This window comes from Xiphophorus maculatus, chromosome 2, assembly GCF_002775205.1.
Source record: "Xiphophorus maculatus strain JP 163 A chromosome 2, X_maculatus-5.0-male, whole genome shotgun sequence".
Classification (NCBI taxonomy): Eukaryota; Metazoa; Chordata; class Actinopteri; order Cyprinodontiformes; family Poeciliidae; genus Xiphophorus; species Xiphophorus maculatus.
Window position 1 is genome coordinate 26998076 of NC_036444.1, and position 21589 is coordinate 27019664.

Genomic DNA, 21589 nt, shown 5'->3' on the forward strand with positions numbered 1-21589 from the left:
TTTCACAAATCAAATATTTAATTTAAGGTAGATTGCGTTCATTCAGCTGATAGTTGGTGCTGAATGAATCTGTCCTTGTGTTGATGTAGGATATATAGTCTCACCATCCAGACAGAATAATGATAAGTTTGGCTCCTGTTGAGTTCGCTTGCTCCTTTTCTCCGTTCAGCCAGTGTCCCTCAGAAGGAGTCAATTAAATGCGATGGTGTCACCATGGCAACGCAGAGGAGCACCAGGGTCGCTTTTCCTTCCAGGGTCGCTCTGTTTTTAGCTTCATCCGTCATCCGATCAGTTTTCTGCAGCTGATTTGCCCCCATCAAGAAGAACTTCCCCATAGCATTATGCTGCCACTACTGTATTTCAATGTATTTCATTATACTATAAATTATACTGTATTTCAGGGCATGTGAAATACAGCTGTAGCAAGGTCGTCAATACAAAGTAGGGCTAATCTCTTGACTGTATTGGATTAATTAATTATTGATTGAAAAACAAAAGATGTATTTTTTTTAGAGAATTTGAACCAGGTGAAACTTAAACTGTGCCACTGTCTGTCCAAACTGTAGGGTTGGGCAGAATGTATTTACAAAGTTCTTTGTATATTTGTATATATTTTTTGTACAGTTTTGACTTAATTACTGCTCTGAATATGTTCTTTCAGCAAAAAAAAAAGACTAAAAATGATTAATTGATCACTAAATTAGTTGAGGATTATTTCAATAATTGTTTCGGCACGATTAATCCGATTAATCGTTTCAGCCCTGTTACCATGGACTTGCTATTACTTGAATTTCTAAAAGTTGTACAACTTTGAGTTGGCCTATTGCATAAAATCTCCCAAAAACACGTTGACGGTTGAGGTTGCAGTCATAAAAATGGTGCAAACGCTGCGACAGAGACTCACTGAAGGATCAGCAAAGATCTGTGAAAAGGTCTGATGGGTGAAAACTCCGGTCTGGAGAAGAAGGCCACCGTGATCCGAGCTCTGGCCGCTCAAGACCAGCAGCTTGTGTCCTGCAGAATCTGTCACGAGAGACTTGATCTGGGGTGAAGAGAAAGAAATGGAGAGAAAGCGACAGTGAGGACAGTTAAAGAAGTAGTGGCACGATAACCGTGTCAGGATTAATGAGATCTAGCAGAAGCGTCAAGAAAATTAGGAGTGCTTGGTTTTGTTCTAAAACTTCTTCGTCGTCAGGAAGAGTCCATCTCACCTCTGATACAACAGTGTCGTCTGACGGGTTCACAAGCACCACGATCTCTAGGACATCACTTTTATGGTGCAGAGTCCGCTCTCCTGTAAGATGAGAAGCAAAACATGGCGTTATTGTTTCAGGGTGACAGACCGGAAGCAGCACAGGCCTGATGGCGAACAATCTGCCTGGCAGGTTGTCAGACCTTAGCCTGTGTGGGGTGTAGACTTCCTGTTGGAGCACATCCAGCCATGAGTGTGAGGAAGATTTACTATACTGGCATTTCCACCTTATGTGGGGCAATCCCTATAAAGAGGCAATCAACCCACTTGTGCCTCAGTGCTAGAAAAGAAGCAGGAAAGAGGTCACTGGTTGGTTACTCCACACCAGAAAGACGTTTACACACTTTGCATCCAGTTAAACTGCATATAATTAGAGATGCAAATCTTTCAGTGTGTAGCGATTCGAATCAGAAATGATTTCCAATTCAGAAACCAATTTTTCTGTTCAAACCGTCTTATGGCACTGACGAGAGGAGAAGACAGTGGAAACAAATAGAACAGTTATTTAAAACAATTCCATAATGTTCCACATACTGTACCAAATTCAATCAGTTTGAGCAAAAATAGGTTTGTGCACCAAATTCTGTAACTTAAATTACCAGCCTTAAGCTAATCTGGCTGCCTGGCTGTTTCTTAACCCTCTTGTGGTCTTAGCGTGATGCTAGGGAGAAGCACAGCAAATCTCACAGTAGGACAGCAGGTGAAGCGGGGGAGAGTGTCCCGTCAGACCGCCAGTTTCCGAAACAACACACAAAAAAACCTTGTAAAAGTGCGGTTCAGTGAACCGCGCACCGGGTAAAAAGCTGGCAGTGTCCAATGGACCTGTCTCTTAAGACCGCAGGATGGTTAAATAAAGTATGAAAGCATTTTTCAAAATGCATACAGTGGGCAAGGCGTCCTTCTATGGTGACCAAGTGGATGTTAATGTGATATCCAGTATGCGACCAGCAAAGTTGTACAATTTAAACGTATTTTAAAATGGATTTTTCAGCATTTTGGATCGATTTGGAATTCCCAGGACTAGCAATTGCGATTCTCTATAGAATAATTTTTTTCTGTACCTCTCTATAGCTCTCTATATAGCTATTTTAAAAACTTCATCCCTTTAGGGCTAAAAGAGTTGAGATGAAGTAACCTTTTTAACTCTCCTAAGCTTCAGCACAATCTAGATATTAAGAAGAGTTCATTGACGACATTCAGCACTTTCCTTGAGTTGGCAGCTCTAGAGTTTGTCTGAAATGTCTATTCTCAGCACCGATGTTGAAAGCATGTTGTATATTATTTCATCAGATCGGGCATTTCCAAAGAGCTATAGCTAATGATGACAGCCTGAGAAAATAAAAAATCAGTCTTTTGAAAAAATGAGGACAATCAGCAGTTTGGGGCTCACTGAACCTTTTCAGAAGTAATTTCATCCATGAAAGAAATGATTTCGCACTCAATCGGTTACCGTCTCTGACTTATGAGTGTCTCAATAAATTGCAGATTAGCAGATGATTATCACTTTGCGTTTGTCTGTCATACAAAATCCTAATTAAATACACCTTAAAACCATCATGTCTGACAAAAAAAAAGATTTTTAATCTGCTGGCTTGTGCATAGCGTGGTTAATGAGAGCTGATCTAATCACAGTGATGGTCAAAGAGTGAACAGAAGAAGCAGGACCTGCAGATACTGATACTTCAGCAGAAATAGGGCCACAGATGTGTCTGGTTTCACAGTATGTATGCTTTTAAAGCAGGGCTTCTCAAACACCATTAGACTCAGGCCTGGGACCCCCTTAGCAAAAAAAAACAAAAAACAAAACAAGAATGTGTCTTTTCTTACTTTTTTTTTTTACTATTCAATAATTATAAAAAAAATCTTAAACATAATGCTGCATCATACTTTCCCGTGAGTTCTTAGGTTTCCTTCAGCAGAGTCCTCCACAGCAGGGCTGCAGGACGGCTCCTTCTGTCTGTCCCTTGTCAGAAACTTGTCCATTTCGCACTTGCTAGCTGTGCTTGTCATGCTAGCTTGACGAACAGAGCAGCTTGATAAAGAAATAAATTATATTTTATAATATTGATTGGAAAACAGAGTATTTTATGACTAAAAGATATAATAAAAAATGTATGATTAAAAAAAATACTACTAGTTAGTATTTTTATTCGTGCATTTTTCTTTCTCTTCTTCTCTCCAACATTCTGAGCCCCTGATATCGCCCCCTGCTGGCTCCCACTTTGAAAAACACTGATTTAGACAACAAAGACTAGAAAACCGGAAGAAAAAGTTCATCTTTACGCGCCCCCCGGCTATGTGAGGATCAGTTCATTTTACCCCAGCGACAGAATGGCCCTCTGACTCCCTGATGTGCTTTCTCAGGTGAACTGAGGGAGAAGAGACCGCATTAGCTCCTGCTGATGGCTGCCTGCTGGGCGGCTGGGCTGACTGGTACAAGAGGACACGACAGCAACAATGGCGCTCTGTCTGAAACGCTGCTGTTTCCACCAGCCGTGGCCACCGGAGGGGACTGACTGCTCTCAGATCAGGTTCATATTCACTTCCACTTAAAATGAATGCGCCAACACACTTTCTGTGCAGCTGAATAGCGACAGAGGAGATCAAAAAGGTCTGGTAACGTTGATTTCTTAGTAACCGGGCTGACAGAGCGGCAAACAGCTGCGTTTTGAATTGAAATTATATTTTTAAAAGTTATTTTTAAGTTAAGTTAAATAATAACGGTTCAATATTTTTAAGTCATTTTTTAAAACTTTTTTTCTTTATGAAATAGTTTTTTTTAGATAATTAGTGAGTTTTTTTGAAACAACTCTACTGCTGAAAATGTAATTAATTGACCATCAGCAGGTGCAGACCATGTCTAATTCTGTATTTATTTATTATATAATCTAAAATCCTGCGATTTAACAGTTTAATTTATTGGTAGAGACTTTATTAATATGTCTTTTATATATACTTTATTATATTCAATGGGGTATATTTAGTTACTGTGCTGTAACAAGTGAATTTCCTCACTGTGGGATTAATTAAGGACTTTTCAATTCTTTTTCATAAAATTGGAGTTTTAGTACTTTGCGTGTTAACACAATGCCAAAGTACAAAGACTTCAGCAATGCAATTGTTGCCATCCATCAATCAAAAGAAAAGCATCATAAGACTGTTATTCCAACTTATTTGCCGCCCGTCACTCTGCCAGTAAATGAATAATTTACAGTTGGAAAATATTTAAAACTGGTGCAAATCTTCGTAGAAGTAGACACCACAACAATTTCTCTCCAGGTTTAGATCACGCAACCTTCAAACCCAGAGCTCAACGTCAGAATCATCACCAAATTACAATAAGTACCTTCAACATCGAAGCTTCGGCTTTCTGAACTAACTTCTGAATAACAGGGTTGTGATGGTAACAAGGGCTGAAATGATTCCTTCTTACTGAATCAGTTGAAGATTAATTGCATCTACTACGATTATTCGCTAACTGGATGATTCACTCTAAAAAAAACAAAGGCTATTTGCTTAAAGAACAACATATTCGTAGCAGTAATTAAGCCAAAACTGTACAAACATGTACACATTTTGCATTTAAGATGAAAGAAAACGTCTTCATCTGTAGATATCTTTTACCCAGATCTCCTCAGGTGACATTTTTAGCTTCAACCAGTTCAAATTCTGTAAAATAAATTCCTATTATGCTCCTTTTGCTATCCAATTAATAACTGGCTTATCCAAAAAAAAATAATGAAAGTAATCGGTCCTACACTATATTGATGTTGAATCGAGGAGAACATGTTGACGTGAAAAAATATCCCGCTTCTGGAAAGCTTTGTCTGTCTTATTATAACAACTTTGGTGGCGCGCATGATTCTGGATGCGATCTGCCCCGCTTCTGTCAGCGGCTGTGAGCTGAACTCTTCGCTGTCTTCCCGGCGTCGCCCTCAGCCCCGCTCGCATCGCGGCCAGGCCCAGAGGAAGAAGGTCGTTCGTCAGACGGAGCTGGGTGTTTGTGCTCATTTTGGCTCTTCCTCAGCTGACCCGTTTGATATAAATACCCACGTCTGAACTCCCAAAACGAGAACGCTTGGTTTTAAAAAAAAAAAAGAAAAAGAAAACCCAAAGCTGAAAGGGAACGCTGGCTGAAGGAGGGCCGGCCGTTGCGCTGCTCCAGATAACGCGCTCCAAAACGAGAGCAGCGGGGCGCGCGGTTCAAGGAATTTTAAGACCTCAGGTTAAAGAAATTCATCCAGATGCTAAATCTAGAGTCACCAGAGTCCCACCATCTAGGGCAGAGTTGAGATGTTCATCGAGGTTTGACTGACTGAGACAAAAAAACCGGATGATCTAGCAAATTCCAGATTAAAATGCAAAAGCTTAATAACAAAAAGTAGGTTGTTTTTAAATGTGAAACAACAGAGGTTAACGATGCATCTCATTTTGCTAAAGTGACACCAATGTCAGCACGAGGTCAAAACCTGTGCGGCTGCTTTAATGTTAGCGTTGGAGTTGCACAATCAGGAATATTGGAAAGGTTATTTGTTGCAGGTAAAATAATGACTCGTTCAGTTTGCTGATAAATGTGTTTCGCAGAGGTCAGGAGCAAAAGATTTATTCAAATGATCTCAGCTGCCTGGCAGTAAATGCATTTTTTGGACACAGCGACTTTCCGGTTGCAAGAGGAAGCCTCGCGTTCGGGGCGTCCGAAAGTAACGCGTGATGTCATAAGAAACTTGATACACTTTGAAATATGTAGCAGGTTTAACTGAGATTTAACTCATCTAACAAAAACAAATATTAAATATAAAGTTTAGTGAGAAAAAAACTGCTTAGAATATACAAGATTAATCATGCAACGGCAAAATTTAAGACCTATTTTTAATGTTTAAGGCCAAGTTACTTAAAAAAAAAGAATTTATTACATTTTAAGGATTTGATTTTAGATACAGTACAGACCAAAAGTTTGGACACACCTTCTCATTGAATTCAATGGGAAAGTGTGTCCAAACTTTTGGTCTGTACTGTATATCAATATAAGACACTTTACGGAGGCACAGACACCTTGTAAATATTACCTCTAGCAATAAAATCATTTTTTCAAGTATAAAATGGAAGGCAAGAAATGAATGGAAAAACAGTGTCTGCTATTTTTACCCAATCGACAGTCACGTTGTGAAACACGGACACAGAGATCTTCACCTAGAACAAAATCAAATATCCAGAGGGCGCTTCTGGATGTCCTCCTGCTTTAGCAGTTTATGTTCCCTAAGGTTAAATCGCATAAAAGTGAAGTTAAGTTAACCAATCTGTGAGTCAATGGAGTTGAACTGATGGCCTTTTACACCCGTCAGACCAATAGAGGTTGACTTGGGGCCGACATGAAAAACTTATTATCCTGTTCCTAAACTCATTTGCCTAATGTGAGCTCATTCCTCTGCTAGGACGGCTAATATTGTGTGTGCTTAGAGATAAAACAGGGTAAAGTGGCTCGGAAAATTAAAGGCGCTAATACAGACGTGAACGTCTCCATTTTCATTTCGGCGGCCCGTTCCTAGAGGACGGCAAGTCGAATCTATAAGTCCGGCTGGTTGTTTTTTTTGTTGTTTTTTTTATCTAGAAGTGCTGAATGAGTCACAATCCAAGACGAGCATGAGGAGCACTCACAGAAAAGTAATTAGTGCTACGTAAATGTTTCTAGTTGTTTCTCATATACATATATCACTTTCACACGTCTCACATCCCCGGGTCTGCTGCAGCTGCTCAGCTGAAACCATAAACACCACATCCGTCCGCCGTGATTGGCTCTCGTCTGATTATTGTCTATTTATCTCATCCGCAAGTAACAAAAACGGCCAGATTCTTGGGACTGCAGCTGATTCACAACAGCAGCAGGAAGCCGACGCTCCTGACGCTAATCCTGGTCCTGTGATTTAAAACACTAAGCTGCTAAGCCAGCTAAAGCTCTGCTATGTCAGTAACAGCTAGCTGTCGTCCTCTCCAGGAAAATAAAAGATAATAGCATACTGAGACCCTGCTGAGTCGGTGTGCTCGTCGGTAGTGTCAACAAGTTACTTAGTTCATTTGAGTAATGGTTCCTGGAGATCACCGTCTGATTAATTGATTTCTTCAAAATGACGTAAAAATAACAAGATGTCACAAAAGTCAAACAAAAATGTAAGAGAAATGTGCAATGTTTTCACCTTTCTACTCCGGTTTACATGTGTTTCTGATTTCAGCTTATTATTCTTTCCCCCCAAAGTGACTTAGGTATGGGGCGGGTTCCTAGAGCGCCCTGACAGCACTAGCTTCTGGAAGCTAACCCCCATTGCAAATAAACACCGTCTCTTTAAGAAGCTCCTGCTCTTTCTGAAACTCCGCCTTCAGGAAGTCATCAAAACATGGCTCCTCTATTAACCCTTTAGCAACGTTTTTAACAGAGTTTCACTGAGAAGTAGCTCCTACAATGAGCTCAGCAGATGCTCAGTTCCACCATTGTTTGCTAATTGCTGCTGGCTAGTCTGAAGGAGCTGAGTGGGGGAGTTGCAGTTTATTCTGCAGCTGCGATCTATTTTTATTCGTAGCTACTGTGTTTCGTCTCATGATCACTTGGTAGACTTTCTGTTGGGTTCTGTTCAAACATTAAGACTTTTATTTTTTAACTTGCTTCTAGTTGCTATAGTGACATGTGCTTCACTGACGATACATCTCCAAAGATACCTCAACACCAGTATGGATATTACATATCACATATATGTGTTATATGGAGGATTTGATGGCTGTCACGATAAATTGCTCTACTTACATGTGGATGTATACAGTTTTTTTAACAATATATTCGGCCGCCAAAATGGTAGTTTTTTGTAACTTACCAGAATGGGAAGACGCACACAAAAATCACAATTAATACAAGACACACCAGAAATCTATTCAACTTCTAAATCCTTTAAAAAAGATTTACATTTTAAAACAGTGAGCAGATTTAGATAACTGTTCCTTTACATTAAGTCACGAAGCCGGGCTCTGCCAAAGCCCCGCGTGCGTCGTTATCTCTATGTAAGCCACTGCCTCATAAATCCGGACAGGAGTCTCAGCCTAAACACTGTCAAGCACTTTGCTAACTTTTACTGTCATAGGTGGAGAATTTTCCACCTGGTTGAACAAAAGACTCATTATCAATCCCAGAACAGAAAGAAAACGAGGGAGGCGAGGAAAAGACAGGAGAGCAAGAACCGCCGTCGAATGAGCGGTGTGCTATTTCAGGAAGTTTGTGTTTATAGGAGGATGGAAAAAAAAAAAATCAGAAGTTTTCCAGTTTCAGAATGACTGAACATCCCCACGTTTCTCTGAGTTCGGGCCCTTTTGGCCTTTAAGAGCTAAATGTTTGTCCCTCAGTGTCTGTTGCTGCTGGCGCCAAACATCCACACACAGCTTCACGCTCACATCTCTATATTCATCACGTACCAAAGCTCAGCCATGTTATTACACCAGAATGATGTCATTGTTTTGCAGTAATTCTTTACTTAAAAAAAAAGAAAAAAGTTCTTCAGAATGAAGGAAGATAACGCTTATGCTTGCCTTTCAAAAATAAATCTTAAACAGGCGTTTACATATAAAAACCATAAAATGCTGTAGTTTAGATTATTCATTTGCAAATTTAAAGTAAAGGTCTTGCTGACCTAAAGCGTAAATGCGCTCTTCAAAATAAAAGCCCTAAAATGTCAAAGGAGATACTGCACAATTAATAAAACTAAACCAGTGACACAAAATTATGTTGGCCCTTAAAAATAAAGCCTACAAATACTAAAACCTGCCTTAATATTTGATAAATAAAAATGCAATTAAATTTTAAAAAAGTATTATTCCATTTCTAGTTTCTGCATTAATAATCAGCTAAGAATGCTTTTTGTAAATGTTTTACATTTTTTACTAACTTTTTTCAGTATATGCATGTTTTAACAGAACATGCATATACTGTATATAGGTATATATATACAATATAATTATATATTATACATACATATACATATATATATTATACATGTACTGTGTATGTATGTTCTGTGTTCATATTTAAAAAACAAGCTGAAATAGTTATGAAAGATGGTTGTCAGCCTTTCAGATTAAAGTTTATGAGTTAATCATCAAAATAAAAGCCTTTTTTTTATTATTCATTGTATTACTGCAGTTTTATCTTTGTTATGTGGACCCGCACCAGGTGTGATTAGTTCCAATATAACTGTGATGCATGCTTTCCAAAATAAAAGTAGCTTTTTATGGTTTGTTCCATATTCCTGATGGGCTAAACACGTAAAGTGATGTCAGGCCCGACAACTCATGTTTTATTTATTATTCCCACCAAGTTAAAGAAACCATGACTTCATGAATTCCTCTGGTTTAATTTTAAGCTTTGAAGGAACAGTAAATAATTTGAGCCACAGCAAGAGAAAACACACAGACCAACTGGGCTTGACTGACCGCCGTGAAAGAGAGGAGAAGCATGGAGATGCAGAAAGGGAGCTGGTAAAAAGAGGAGAGGTGGGTAGAATGGGAATATTGGCAAAGTGTCATGGTCTCTTAGAGTCTGGGCCGCCGCATGCCAAGAATGACATCACCACCAGTTCCTCACAATATCTGGTCCTCACACAGTCTGAAGGCCCAAAGAACGACTACGGAGGGAGAAATGACACAACTTTACTTCTACTGCCAAACAAACCCAGAATGCATCAAATCTATTTTAACTTGGGGATTCCAGCCTGTCCAAAATGGATGTCTTGATGGTACATCTTTAAAAAGCGTCTTTTCAAGATCATCACCATTTTGGTTCACCAGGGATAAAAGTGTCAGTTTTATCTTTTAACTCTTATTACTCCAAAAAAATAATAATGCGTGAAAATCAAAGTTACTATTAATTTTCTACCTAATCAAGGCTAAAACACACACATAAAAAATATTCTACTTTAGAGGGTTTTTTTTAAATATTACATATTGTCAGTTTTTCACCTTGTTGTTTTTTTTTATTTTACAAAAATGGTGTAAAAACATAAAGATTTAGAAAATATAAAAAACGTAATATTTCTGGATAGGTCTGAAGCTGATGAATAGATTTAATGTGAAAACTTTGGGGGTAAAAAATGTAATATTACATTTTTATAACAGTCTGAAAAGATGTACCATTTTGGAACACGAAGGTGTAAAGTGTTTAGTCAGTTTTAAGAATCCCCAAAGGGTTAAACGTTAAAGAAAAAAATATTTATTATCAAGACCTCACATGAAATGTACATTTCTAACATTTCTCTTAAAGGGGCAGTATTGTGAGCTTCACATCCTGTTATATTGTTATTCTCTCATCAAAAACATACCTGGAGTGTTGCTTTGATTCTTTCATGCATGTTTGAGAAATCCTTTCATCTCCATGGCAACCATTCAGCTGTGCAAAACGCCTGGTTGGACCTAGCCCCGCCTTCGAGGACAAAGCTCCTCCTTATTGGAGAAACTTCAGCAGCTGAAGTTTCCAAGCTTCTGCCTCACAAAGCAGCCCTCCTGCTCTCAGCTCCTTCAGACTAGCCAGAAGCAATTAGCAAACACCTGGTGGAACTGAGCACCTGCTGGGCTCATTATAGGAGCTACTTCTCAGTGAAACGCTGGTAAGAACGTTGTTAAAGGTCAACAATAGGTGGAGGTGAAGGTGGTGTTTCACAAAGAAAATAAGTTTCTTAAGGTGACAGAGCCCCAATTTCAAGGCGCTGAATTACAATGTCAAACTTCTTTTAAGTAATATTTGATATATACAACATTTTTACAAGAACTGAAGTTAATATAGTTATTTAATTGTACTATAAAATAGGACTATTTGCCTGAAAAACATGTAAACCTGCCCCTTTAGTATTCTTTTCAGGGGAGCAAATTCCAAACATCATTTTTTCCCATATTTGGACCGTCTGCTGTAGCTTTGTTTTAACCACAATGCAATACACAAGCAGACACGCCGGTTAAAAGGACAGTTCTCATTTTCATGAGGCAGAATTGTTGTAAACTGGCTGTCAAAAACACATCGACCAACAGAAGGACCTCATTCATCACCGCGACAGACACAAGTCGGGGTCTAAGGGTCGACCGCATCCAGGCGAAGGAGAGGACGGCTCTGAATAATACCTGTCTGACCCCCGCAACACACACACACACACACACGCAAGGACAGCATATTCTATCCTTCAGTGTTGGGAGACCTAAAAACGGTGGACGGATGCTTTAAGAGAGAGTGACAGAACAAGTGGAAATGTGCAGGAGATGCCCTTTAAAATCCGTAGGCTTATATACCGGCAGGATGTTTTTTTTCTCCTTCGGTTCTAGTCGTCTGCGGCTCCTGTGAGAGACGTGTTGGCCTTCGGTGATTTATTTCCAGCTTTAGGTGGCGTTCGGGGTGCAACTTTATGTTCCTGGCTTGGTTTGCTTGGTAATAACTTATTCTAAAAGCAGGCAGAGGGGCTGATCAACTCTGACACAAAGCAAAGCCGTAGCTCACCCTCTGACCAGATGAACATGCTGCAACGAAGCCCGTTGGAGCCAAACGCCAAATGCTTCTAGATACACAAATGTGTCATAAATAATTAAAAGAACAAAACGTAAGTAAGTTTCAAACAGACTTTTCCATTGTTTTTACTGCATATAAGCAATTATAAAATGCACTTTTATTACTCGGAGGACCCTTTGAAGATATGAAGGCACTACTTTACATAGAAAGTAACTTATCTTCTACTGTAAAACCAGAATGGACGAGCATATTCTTGACAGAAAAAGACTTTTCTAAGGGAACTATGTTGAATGATTGTGTAGTAGCTAACGGAGAACAGAAAAAAAGATGGAGTCAGCACTGTCATTTTCCTTTTAGACAGAATATGTGGGTCTCACACTGGAAGCTTGTCTCCAAGGGAAAGAGTAACCTGAGACGTACTGACAGCCATGGCTGTAGTTTGTCAGGTCAGAAAATGCTTTTTTTTCCCAGTAGTTTTGACTTTTGAAAACATTCTCTGTCAATGCCAAACATCTGCTGACATAGGGTAATTATATTATTGAAGTTAATCCGTAACTTCTTTAACTTTCCTTCAAACAACAACATGTATATCCAAAAGACTAAAACAAAGCATCCAAAACAGAAATGATAGCCTACTTACAGCCGTAAAATCACACGTGGCATTCCTCAAGGGCGTGTTCTCAGTCCATTTCTATTTCTAATCGCTGTGCTTCCCCAGCTCAGTTTACAGAGAATTACAACATCTCTTTCTGTATAAACTGATGACGAAACTTCATATCTGCATCACATGATGACAGTGCTGAAGAGTAGATTTCTGCAATACTGCATATTTTGGAATCAATGCGATACCAAGTAAATACAGGGTCTGTATCGCCTTTACCGATACTGATACGTCTTGGTATGTCATCAGACTTTTGATCATTAGGCATTTTGTGTTTTGTTTTTTTTTCCTTTGAATTACTTTGCTTAAACCTACAAAGTCTCTATGTATCTACAAAATACTTTAATAATATAGTAACATGATTTTGTTATTTTTTCCTAAAAAAAGTGCAGATTATTATCATTTAAGAGCTAGTCAAAACAAATTTTTGAGGTAGAATTGAGAAACAACAGTACAAAAATACAATAACATTTCAAGATCTGAAACTATAGTATCAATCTTGGCACGACAGTATCGATCCAATACCGGCTTAGTGTCGGTATTACCAATATTTTGGATTGATCCGTCCACCTCTACTTTACAGTAACACATTAAGAGTATCCACAACAACAGTGAGTGGACTGCAACCGTGAATGTTTCAATATGGAGTCGATACGTTCAAAATAATTACATTTTTATACTTTAAAAAAAAAAGTTTCTTTGTTTTGATCAACTTGTCAATGATTGTGTTCTATAAGATGGGGATACATTGTCAACACACAATACCGCAGCTTCTAGTCGTTAAAATAATGAAGCACCGATGCAAAACAAGCTGTGATGTCTGCGGATTTATATCAATTTGTCAGCTTACCTCTGAAAAGCAGCCATGCAAACAAAGGCATTCAGTTTTAACGAGAATTCAGATTATAAATCACTTCCAGCTTGCCAGACCAGCTGCACTGCTTACGGTGCACAACAAGCAGCGCAGGCCACACTACGGCCGTTTACCGATTACAAATGTCACCGACGCTTATTGCCGCATGGATTTTCTTAAAGCAGCGTGCTGGAATGTCAACGGTAAATGTGAAGTGAAAAAAAACAACAAAATAAATCGGTTCGGCTCGGCCCATCCCTTTGAGGACTGGGTGTGTCGGGGACACTGGATGCACCGACATCCCTGTCAGCATACGGCTGGGGGCTTTGGGAATAACTCTTGATGAAGAGATCAATATCAGCTGCCGCTCTGCACCATCTGAAGGGAGCAGCAGCAGACATCGAGGCATCGACCCCATCCCCACCCATTGAGGCATTGTTACCCCCCCTCGGCTCGGCTCAATATGGCCGCACTCAGCACAAACCGGCTGTGTGACTACTCTCTCTGTGGGCTCGGTGTGTTTATCTTTTGCCTATCAGACGCTCTTTCTGCACATTTCTCTCTGAATCAGATTTATAGTTTGTCATTTGTTGTTGTCACCGTTTTGTGTGTAAAAAATGAACCTACATGGTTGACTTTTGAGAGAAGGGGTAGACTTTTTCTTCAAACTACTCATTGTGTCATGCGACGTGCTCATTTTAAGCCAGTAAATAAAAGGAATAAACAAAAATTTTACTTGGGTTTTGCATTTCACAGTGTCTCAAATTTTTGGGGGGGGAGACTATGTGGAAATGTCTCGCTGTCCTCGCCCCCCACAACGTGCCAGCTGTGCACCTTGCAGTTTTGGAGAAAACAAATAGTTTCCCCAACCGTCTCCGAATGTAGAATCACAGAAGGCGCAGAGGGCACACCTGGGCCTTTCGCAAAAATGAAACCGTCTCTCCACTGTCAAGAAGACGGAGAGGGGACATCTGCGGAGACGGCCGGCTTGTCATGCAGAACGCAGCGGAGATAGAAACCGCACAGGCCGTGACAGAGCTGCTTCACCGCCTCACTGCTGGATCTTTTCCTCTGAAAAACACTGAGTGATCTCAGCTTAGAGTAGGTGGGGTGAGGAGTAGTTAACGAAGCAGCCCTGCTCCACATGAATTAAAACACTGTGTGGATTTTTTTTGTTTTTTTTCTGCACATGCGTATCTTTTCTCCCTCTCTGTGTCTGGAGAAAGGCAGCAGAAACAAACAGGGAGGCGCAGAAACACTGCAAAGACACCTCACTGCTGCATTCTCCGAGCCAGAACCGCCCTTCTCCGCTCTCCATTGTTGTCGACCAATCCCAGGACTGTTGGCTCCGGCAGCCGCTCTCTCTGTGCCCTTCTGGGCTTTCAGACAAACTCGACAAAGATATAAGAGACATAGTTTTGATGTTAAGGCAGAAATATCCAGCTGTAATGGTCCGTTTCTTGCTTTGACAAAGTTAAGGCTATCGTTGATTTAACTATGACAGCTTTTATCTTATCTTGGAATAGCAAGGCATTGTTTATGGTAACTAAGTTGTATGTTAGTGTAATTTCATACCTTGTATTTCGGTAGACTGAGGAACAAAGTTGTGACATTTGTTAGGTTTTCAGCTGCTGCGCTTCTCTTTCAAATAGTTTCCCCAACCGTGAACTGTCACCTTTTGAAAAACCTGTTCCCCTCCTTGCCTGTGGTGGCGCTGCGCCAAGAACCTCTGAAGGAATCCACACATCAACATCTGAAGAAGACATGAGCGCAAATTCCTTCTTCACAAAATATAAACAAAATGGTGTAGCATCAGATTTTAGCGGTTGTAGGATTTCTCTTTTGTCTTTGGCAAAAGACTGGTAGCCATTTCTCCCGCTAACGTTAGCCTCGTACCTTTGCTTTGGTTGTATTTACCCAGAATGCCCTACTCTACAGTCCGCTTCCTACTTTTGGAGCGGTCTCTAGTCCGGTCCGCTTGGCGTTCACATATACATTCAAACTGCATCAGATTTCACTTCAACCAAATCTGTATCTTGGTTTGTATTCGGTGAGTTTTAAAAAAAAATTTTATTTAGTAATTAAACCTTTGAGAGATTAATACACGCTTCCATTAGCCCTTAACTTGCTGACGGCTCAGCTGAATATTGAATCTGGTCCTCTCTGCTAATATACTTTAGGCTTTAAGGGAAGGAAACACTGTAGCAATATCAGCAGCTCAGAACACTGAAATACTCCACTAGAGCCCACAGTCCAAATAAAGGTGAAATGGCTGAGATTAGTGTTTTTCCTCCCAGGCTGCATCAGAAGCAGTCTAGCTTCACGGCACAGTGAAAATATATAAGGGGTTTGTAGATACAAAGCTACTCAGAGAACATAGTCAACCAAACAGAGTCTGTTTTTTCACGTTTATCTTAAATATTAAGACAACTGTTCAAATAGTTCTATTTTTTTTCCTGCGTGGAGTTTACTCTTTCTGTGACTAAATTCAATCAAAGCACAACAATGACTGTGAGAGGCAGACAAAGGGTTGCCAGTCATGATAGTAACGCTACTCACACACAACTTTACCTTTTAGCTAAGAGATATCGCAACGACACAAATATCTTTCTTACGTCATTTAACACCTTGGACGCTAACGTATAGATGATTTAGGAATAGACTGACATATTACCCCAGAGAAAAATGAATTGAAATGATGGCATTCTCAAAACAACATAAAATGTCTAAAAATGTGAAAACACCTACATAAAGACATTTACTTATTTTTAAATTGGGTCAAACAGATGTTAGCATTGATTGGACCGTCTAGCCAAGCCTAATTTTTTGTATCTGTATGATTGTAGTCTACAGTTTTAGTTTAAGCTAAACATATTCTTTTAAAAATCTAATTTTTTACATTCTTTCCTGGGCTAAGTATAAACAAAAACTAGCTAGTTAGATTTGTTCCAAAAGATTTTCCTCAAACTTTAGACGCAAGTTAAAAGTTTGTGAAGAGTCGCAGTGAAGAGTTGATGTGGCTAAATCATTAAGCTAATATGCTAAGTTAGATTTGTTGTGTACGCCAGCCCTCTCTGCAACTTTAAAACTACATTAACATGGAGAGTACGTCCAGAAAGAGGAGTCTTTCAACCATTTTTAGTAGCAAATCTTGCGGCAAAAGCTTTATGCAGAGATATTTCTACAAACAGAAGAAGGTGAAGGATGCTACAAAAAAACAGCCTCAACCTGGAGAGACAAAGCTGAGTCCTATGACAGTCGCAGTGAAACATCTTACAGACCAAAACTCTGATGCTTCAGAAGGATTTGAAAAGGTAAGTAAAGCTCCTGTGTCCTGGAAGTAGTAAGCACGTTGTACAGCATGAGCACATTTTATCCATTTAATTATTAGCATCACAGGAGTAGCCCTGTGATAGCGTCACTCTGACTTTTGTAGAAAAAGAAAGGAAAGAAGCTCTTTTACAAAACAAAACTTCTGTTTTCCTATTAATTGTAGTTTCAATTAGGATATTATCCTGTTTTGCTAAATAGGAAAGGCTTACTGAAAAGCCTTTCTAAATGTGTGCTGAATTGCCTACTTCTAACAGCTTTTGCCTAATTATTACAGCTAAAATAGTGTCGCTCTAATCTTCCATTCTTCATGAGAAAGAACCACATGCCTTCAAAAAGTAAACAACCAGCCAACTCATGGGAACATAAGATATGACATAGGGATGGACAGTTACTGTATCCTTTATCCTTACCATGAAAAGTAAAATACTGTGATAATTATTTATCCTGTGCTTATAAGTAATAATGTTTGCAAACACCCAACGTGAAAGAAAGACTGGGATTGTTTTGACTTTTGTCCACTGCAGTTTCCATGAGAACATCAATAAGTACCCTGTTTACTTTTCAAGATGCCACTGAATTCAATAATTGTGTAATATTTAGCTGTGCAGTATCATTACATAATTTAACCTTTGTTCCAAAGTAGCCGTTTTGATAATGGATAAGAGTTGTTTTTACCTTTTGAGATCACAGAAGTCTGCTTTGGTCTTGGTTAGTATATCAAACGAGCTGATCGCAATTAGCTGCTAGCTTTAGCCTCTTGGTCCACGCAGTCTGAACTTAAACTGTAAGAAGATGACAAGAGGTTTTTTTGTTGCATGCAAGATGTTCACTATTCATAACTTATTCTTTTACTGAACCACATTTACAAAACTCTACACTATTTCTTATGATAGAAACAATGAGTTTTGTAGCAGGTAAACAACATGGAGACATTGAGCAGACAACTCGGTGAGGTCTGTTCCTTAAAAAGTTTTTTGTTCTCCTGGTCCTTCTTACAATGTAAGCACTGCCGAACACTGCTGCCAGTGTTTGGAAACTCAGTTTGGCTGAGGTGATTCTCTTGTTTCCACTGGGCAGGAACTCGGCGTCTGGTGGCAACATGGAAGCCACCGTCAAAGTCACAACCTTCCCGCTAGATGTCGGCCCCTGCTCCGGGGTCTGTGGAGTGCAGATAATGGCCTCCAGACTTCTCGGTTTAACTGACAGGTTTAAGGGAGGAGAGAGTCTTATTATGTCTGTATGTGAAGAGCTGTGGGGTAATTATATTTGTGCAGTGAGCAGAGGCAGTAGTACTCCTAGCAGTAAACAAACTGATTAGAGAACTTTGTTACCTAATAAAGTAGTAACTTTTTTTTTTTCTTTCCACGGCAAATCAGTGTAACTTCTGTAGTGTTAAAGATGCCGGTTCAAGCAGATTCCAAGTGCTGCATTTACATAATCTGGCTGGTTTACAGATTGGCAAGCCGTCTAATGGCCCCATTCAAGTGTTTACCCCATGACATAAGACGGCTAAGACTTTAATGAGACGACCTAATGAAGAATGAGAACAGTCGAGGAGGTCCGTAGTCTCCAGCTATGACAAGTGGTCGTAGGAGAGTCGTGAGGGTGGCAACGTCTTTGTAATGGTCAGCGGCTTCACCAGTTGGATAGTAAAAAGTGTTGTGTGTGCTGGAAACCTTGTGCTCGTCATTAACCCCTCAATTCCTCTAAATCACTTCCTCAGACGCATGTAAAGCTGGACAGCAGCTAATCTGTCACAACTTCCATGTTCTCTTTTACAGCCCATAACTCCTGTAGTTTCAACAAAAAGCTCCTGCTGCAGTTCAGTTAATTGTGGGGAGCATGAGGCCACAACAGGTTGCAGAAAATGTTGAAGTGGGTCTGCCGGGCCAATCTGACATAACGACATAAGAAGCACCAAACGGCACAGGGTTCGGTGTTTGTGAGAGCGAGGCACATGCAGAATAGAGAGAACAAAAACTCGGTGTCTTCAAATTTATACATTCTGGTCTCCCAAGATGCCAAAACGACAAAAAACCTTTGCAGGTACACCTACAATTGTCTCTGTGTGGACGAGGTCTTGAATTATCAACTGGAAAAAGGAAAAGCAGATAATTATTGTTCCTTCCTTAAACCACTTTTGATCATGACTGACCAGTGCACTTTGGCTACCCTAGTGGTTTTATAGAAATAAAGTTGATTGATTGATGCAGATCAGGAACGACCCACAACAGCTGCAGATGTCCTGAGACAATCGTCCAGCTACCACAATGTGACTCTAGTCAAACTCAGTCACATTCATATGCTTGCCTTTGTTTCCTGCAAGTAAAACATCAACTTTCAGGAAAGCTGCAGACGCTTTAATCGTGTTCGCTTGCATAGAAAGTCCTGTTCATTTTGGGGAGGTGTGAACGCACAAGCGAACTCAGCTGCAGACCAAAAAGGCCGGTTCGGTTGAAGTGAACTCCGGCGCGGTTCGAATGCACATGCGACTGCATGCTGACCGAAAACCGCTCCAAAGGCAGGAAGTAGACTACAGCACACGGCATTCTGGGAAAATACAACCAAGACAACACATAGTCTAGCGCTAACAAGAGAAAGGACTAAAGGTATTTTGCCAACGATGAAAGAGAAATCCTACAACCATTAAAATCTGACGCCACTACATTTTTGTTTACATTTCGTTCAATACCGCTCAGCGTCTTCTTCAGATGTTTTATGGTCGTTCTCTTCAGTGTTTTTTGGTGCAGAGCCGCCACAGGAGAGGGATCAGGTTCTTCACAGAATTTGGTTTGTTAGACATGGTGCAAGAGAATGTTATGTTACAGTAATCAATCCTGTGTTTTAGTTTAAGCTGCCAGCTAAACTAAAACATGGATAAGAGAAGCCTGCAAACTGTTTCAGCATCTGCAGCAAGGAAGGAAGGGGCTACAGCTAATACGGAAGGCCCTTCCTTCTTGAAACTTTACAAAACGTTTCAAGACTTTTACGTCATTAGAGAACTCATTTGTAGAGATTTTTTTCTATTGTACAGAGAGCTAAATGTTACTCATTTGAGTGAAAAGTGAGGTTTCACAGAGCGACGTGAGAATAGGCCACAGCAACACATAAGAAAAGTGACTCAGCAACATCTCCTGCCAACAGGTGATGCTTCAGCGGCCATGTTTGAAAAAGACACAGCCATTGATTTAATGAAGAGTGGAGAAAACCCTAGCATGTGCTGCCATTAACAAAACACATCACTTAGCGTAACATCTCAAAGTAGCACTGTCAATGACACTGAGTTTAATTAGAAGCATGTCAGAATAAAATGTTTGCCTCATCAGTGAACATACTGGCATAAACAGGGCCTTTTGTTGAATGTTTAAGAAATATAGTGCATCACGTGACAAAATGCCCCTTTTATCCTCTTTCAGTTCTAGATTTAATATTGTCTTTTTCACACATTTTAATATTATTTTCATTTTCCCTGGCAAACGCAACACAGAGTAAATATTTTATGGAAACTCTACTTTGATCCAGTCAAATTAGCAGTTCAGAGGATGTCAAAAATGAGACAAAGACCAATATTGCAAAACAAACTAACATTTTTTCCCCCTCATCAAGTCTTCAGAGAATTTAACAGTCCGGCTAAATATGTTTACTTCATCCATAACCAAGACTTTTAAGCTGCATCATAGACAGGGATGTAGGGATACATTCAGTGCAACAGATGAGGCAATAAAAACTATTAGGTTCAAGTAAACAAAAGAAAACAATATTACTGGATAAATTTAGAAGTGAAACAAAACGTTTCAATAATGTCAGAGTGTTTGAAGTAATCCACGGTGAGTGAGGAATTCGCCATGCGTTGACATACAGTTGAAACCAGATATTTAAATAGAACGAATAAAAAGACACATTTTTTTCTGTCTGACGTTAAATCAGACCAAACGTTTCATGTTTTAGCTTAGTTTGAATTACCAAAATTATTCCTATTTGCTAAATGCCAGATAAATTTGGCAAGAACATTTTTTGTAACTCATCATTTGCCTCTTTTGTTCACTTGTCTCGCAATACTTTCTATACTGAATACTGAAAACGCTGCCACATGTATGACTTGGGCATAATGAGGCTTTTTCCATCCAATTGCAACAGAATCATCAACTGGTTTGATTTTTTTTAAAAAAGCTTTATTGTTGGACTTTATCAGCATAGCTCAAGAGTTACATTCTTTCCTGTTAATGTCATAAATGTCAATTATAAATGGAATAGGGTGTCAGGCTTAAAGCAGACACCTTTATGCTAAATTCACCAGATAGTTACATGTAGATAGGGCCAGATACCATAAACACTTTCTCCTTTGGTTTAATGTCTTTTTAATAAAATGGCAGAGAAAGTTCTGGAAAGAGTTTGCAGCAGAGATTAGCCGGCCCATTCCCTTCCATGTTTCCGTCTTTGAAACGCTAATACAGCAGAAACGAGAGGACGAAACGAAACAAAACATTTACGTTTTACTGTCCTGGTAATGGTTATAAAGGAGTGCTGTCCATCACCGTTATTACGGTATTGTTTTTATCAGTTTTTTTGTTTGTTTTATATTTTTAAGGAAAGTTAAGATGTTAGGAGCTAGCTAAACTAGCTAGTTAGCCAAGTAACTTGAGGTGTCACTGTTTTCAACAAACAGGTTTATTTAAATTTTGTAAGTCTGCTGGTGTTTATTCCATATTTTACGTCAGTTTTTTTGCACTTTGTGCTGCAATTACATTTCTAAACGACCTAGTGCTTCAGCTGACAGACTAATTTATCCCACTACGTCTCTGTAGCTAAACAACATCTGTACTGTAACAACTGCTGTGTCTTCAAAACCGTAGTCAATAAATATCACAGTCAGTATGATTGTATCTGTAATATTAAGTATGTCACTTTAGCAGCAGCAGCAGAAATTGAATAATTGATGCTTTCCTGTTTTGAAAATAAAAAGCTAAT

At 39.5% G+C, this 21589-nt stretch overlaps 1 protein-coding gene across 1 annotated transcript in view; it reads right to left on the bottom strand.

The window, feature by feature from the left end:
- Nucleotides 1–21589, bottom strand: part of LOC102223486 (microtubule-associated protein 1B-like) — a 75603-nt gene that overhangs the window by 19282 nt on the left and 34732 nt on the right. The window contains exons 3-4 of the mRNA XM_014471882.2: nucleotides 1212–1294; nucleotides 905–1042 (exon numbers count right to left, since the gene is read on the bottom strand). Coding sequence (XP_014327368.2) covers nucleotides 905–1042; nucleotides 1212–1294 — 221 coding nt within the window. The remainder of the gene's footprint in view (nucleotides 1–904; nucleotides 1043–1211; nucleotides 1295–21589) is intronic.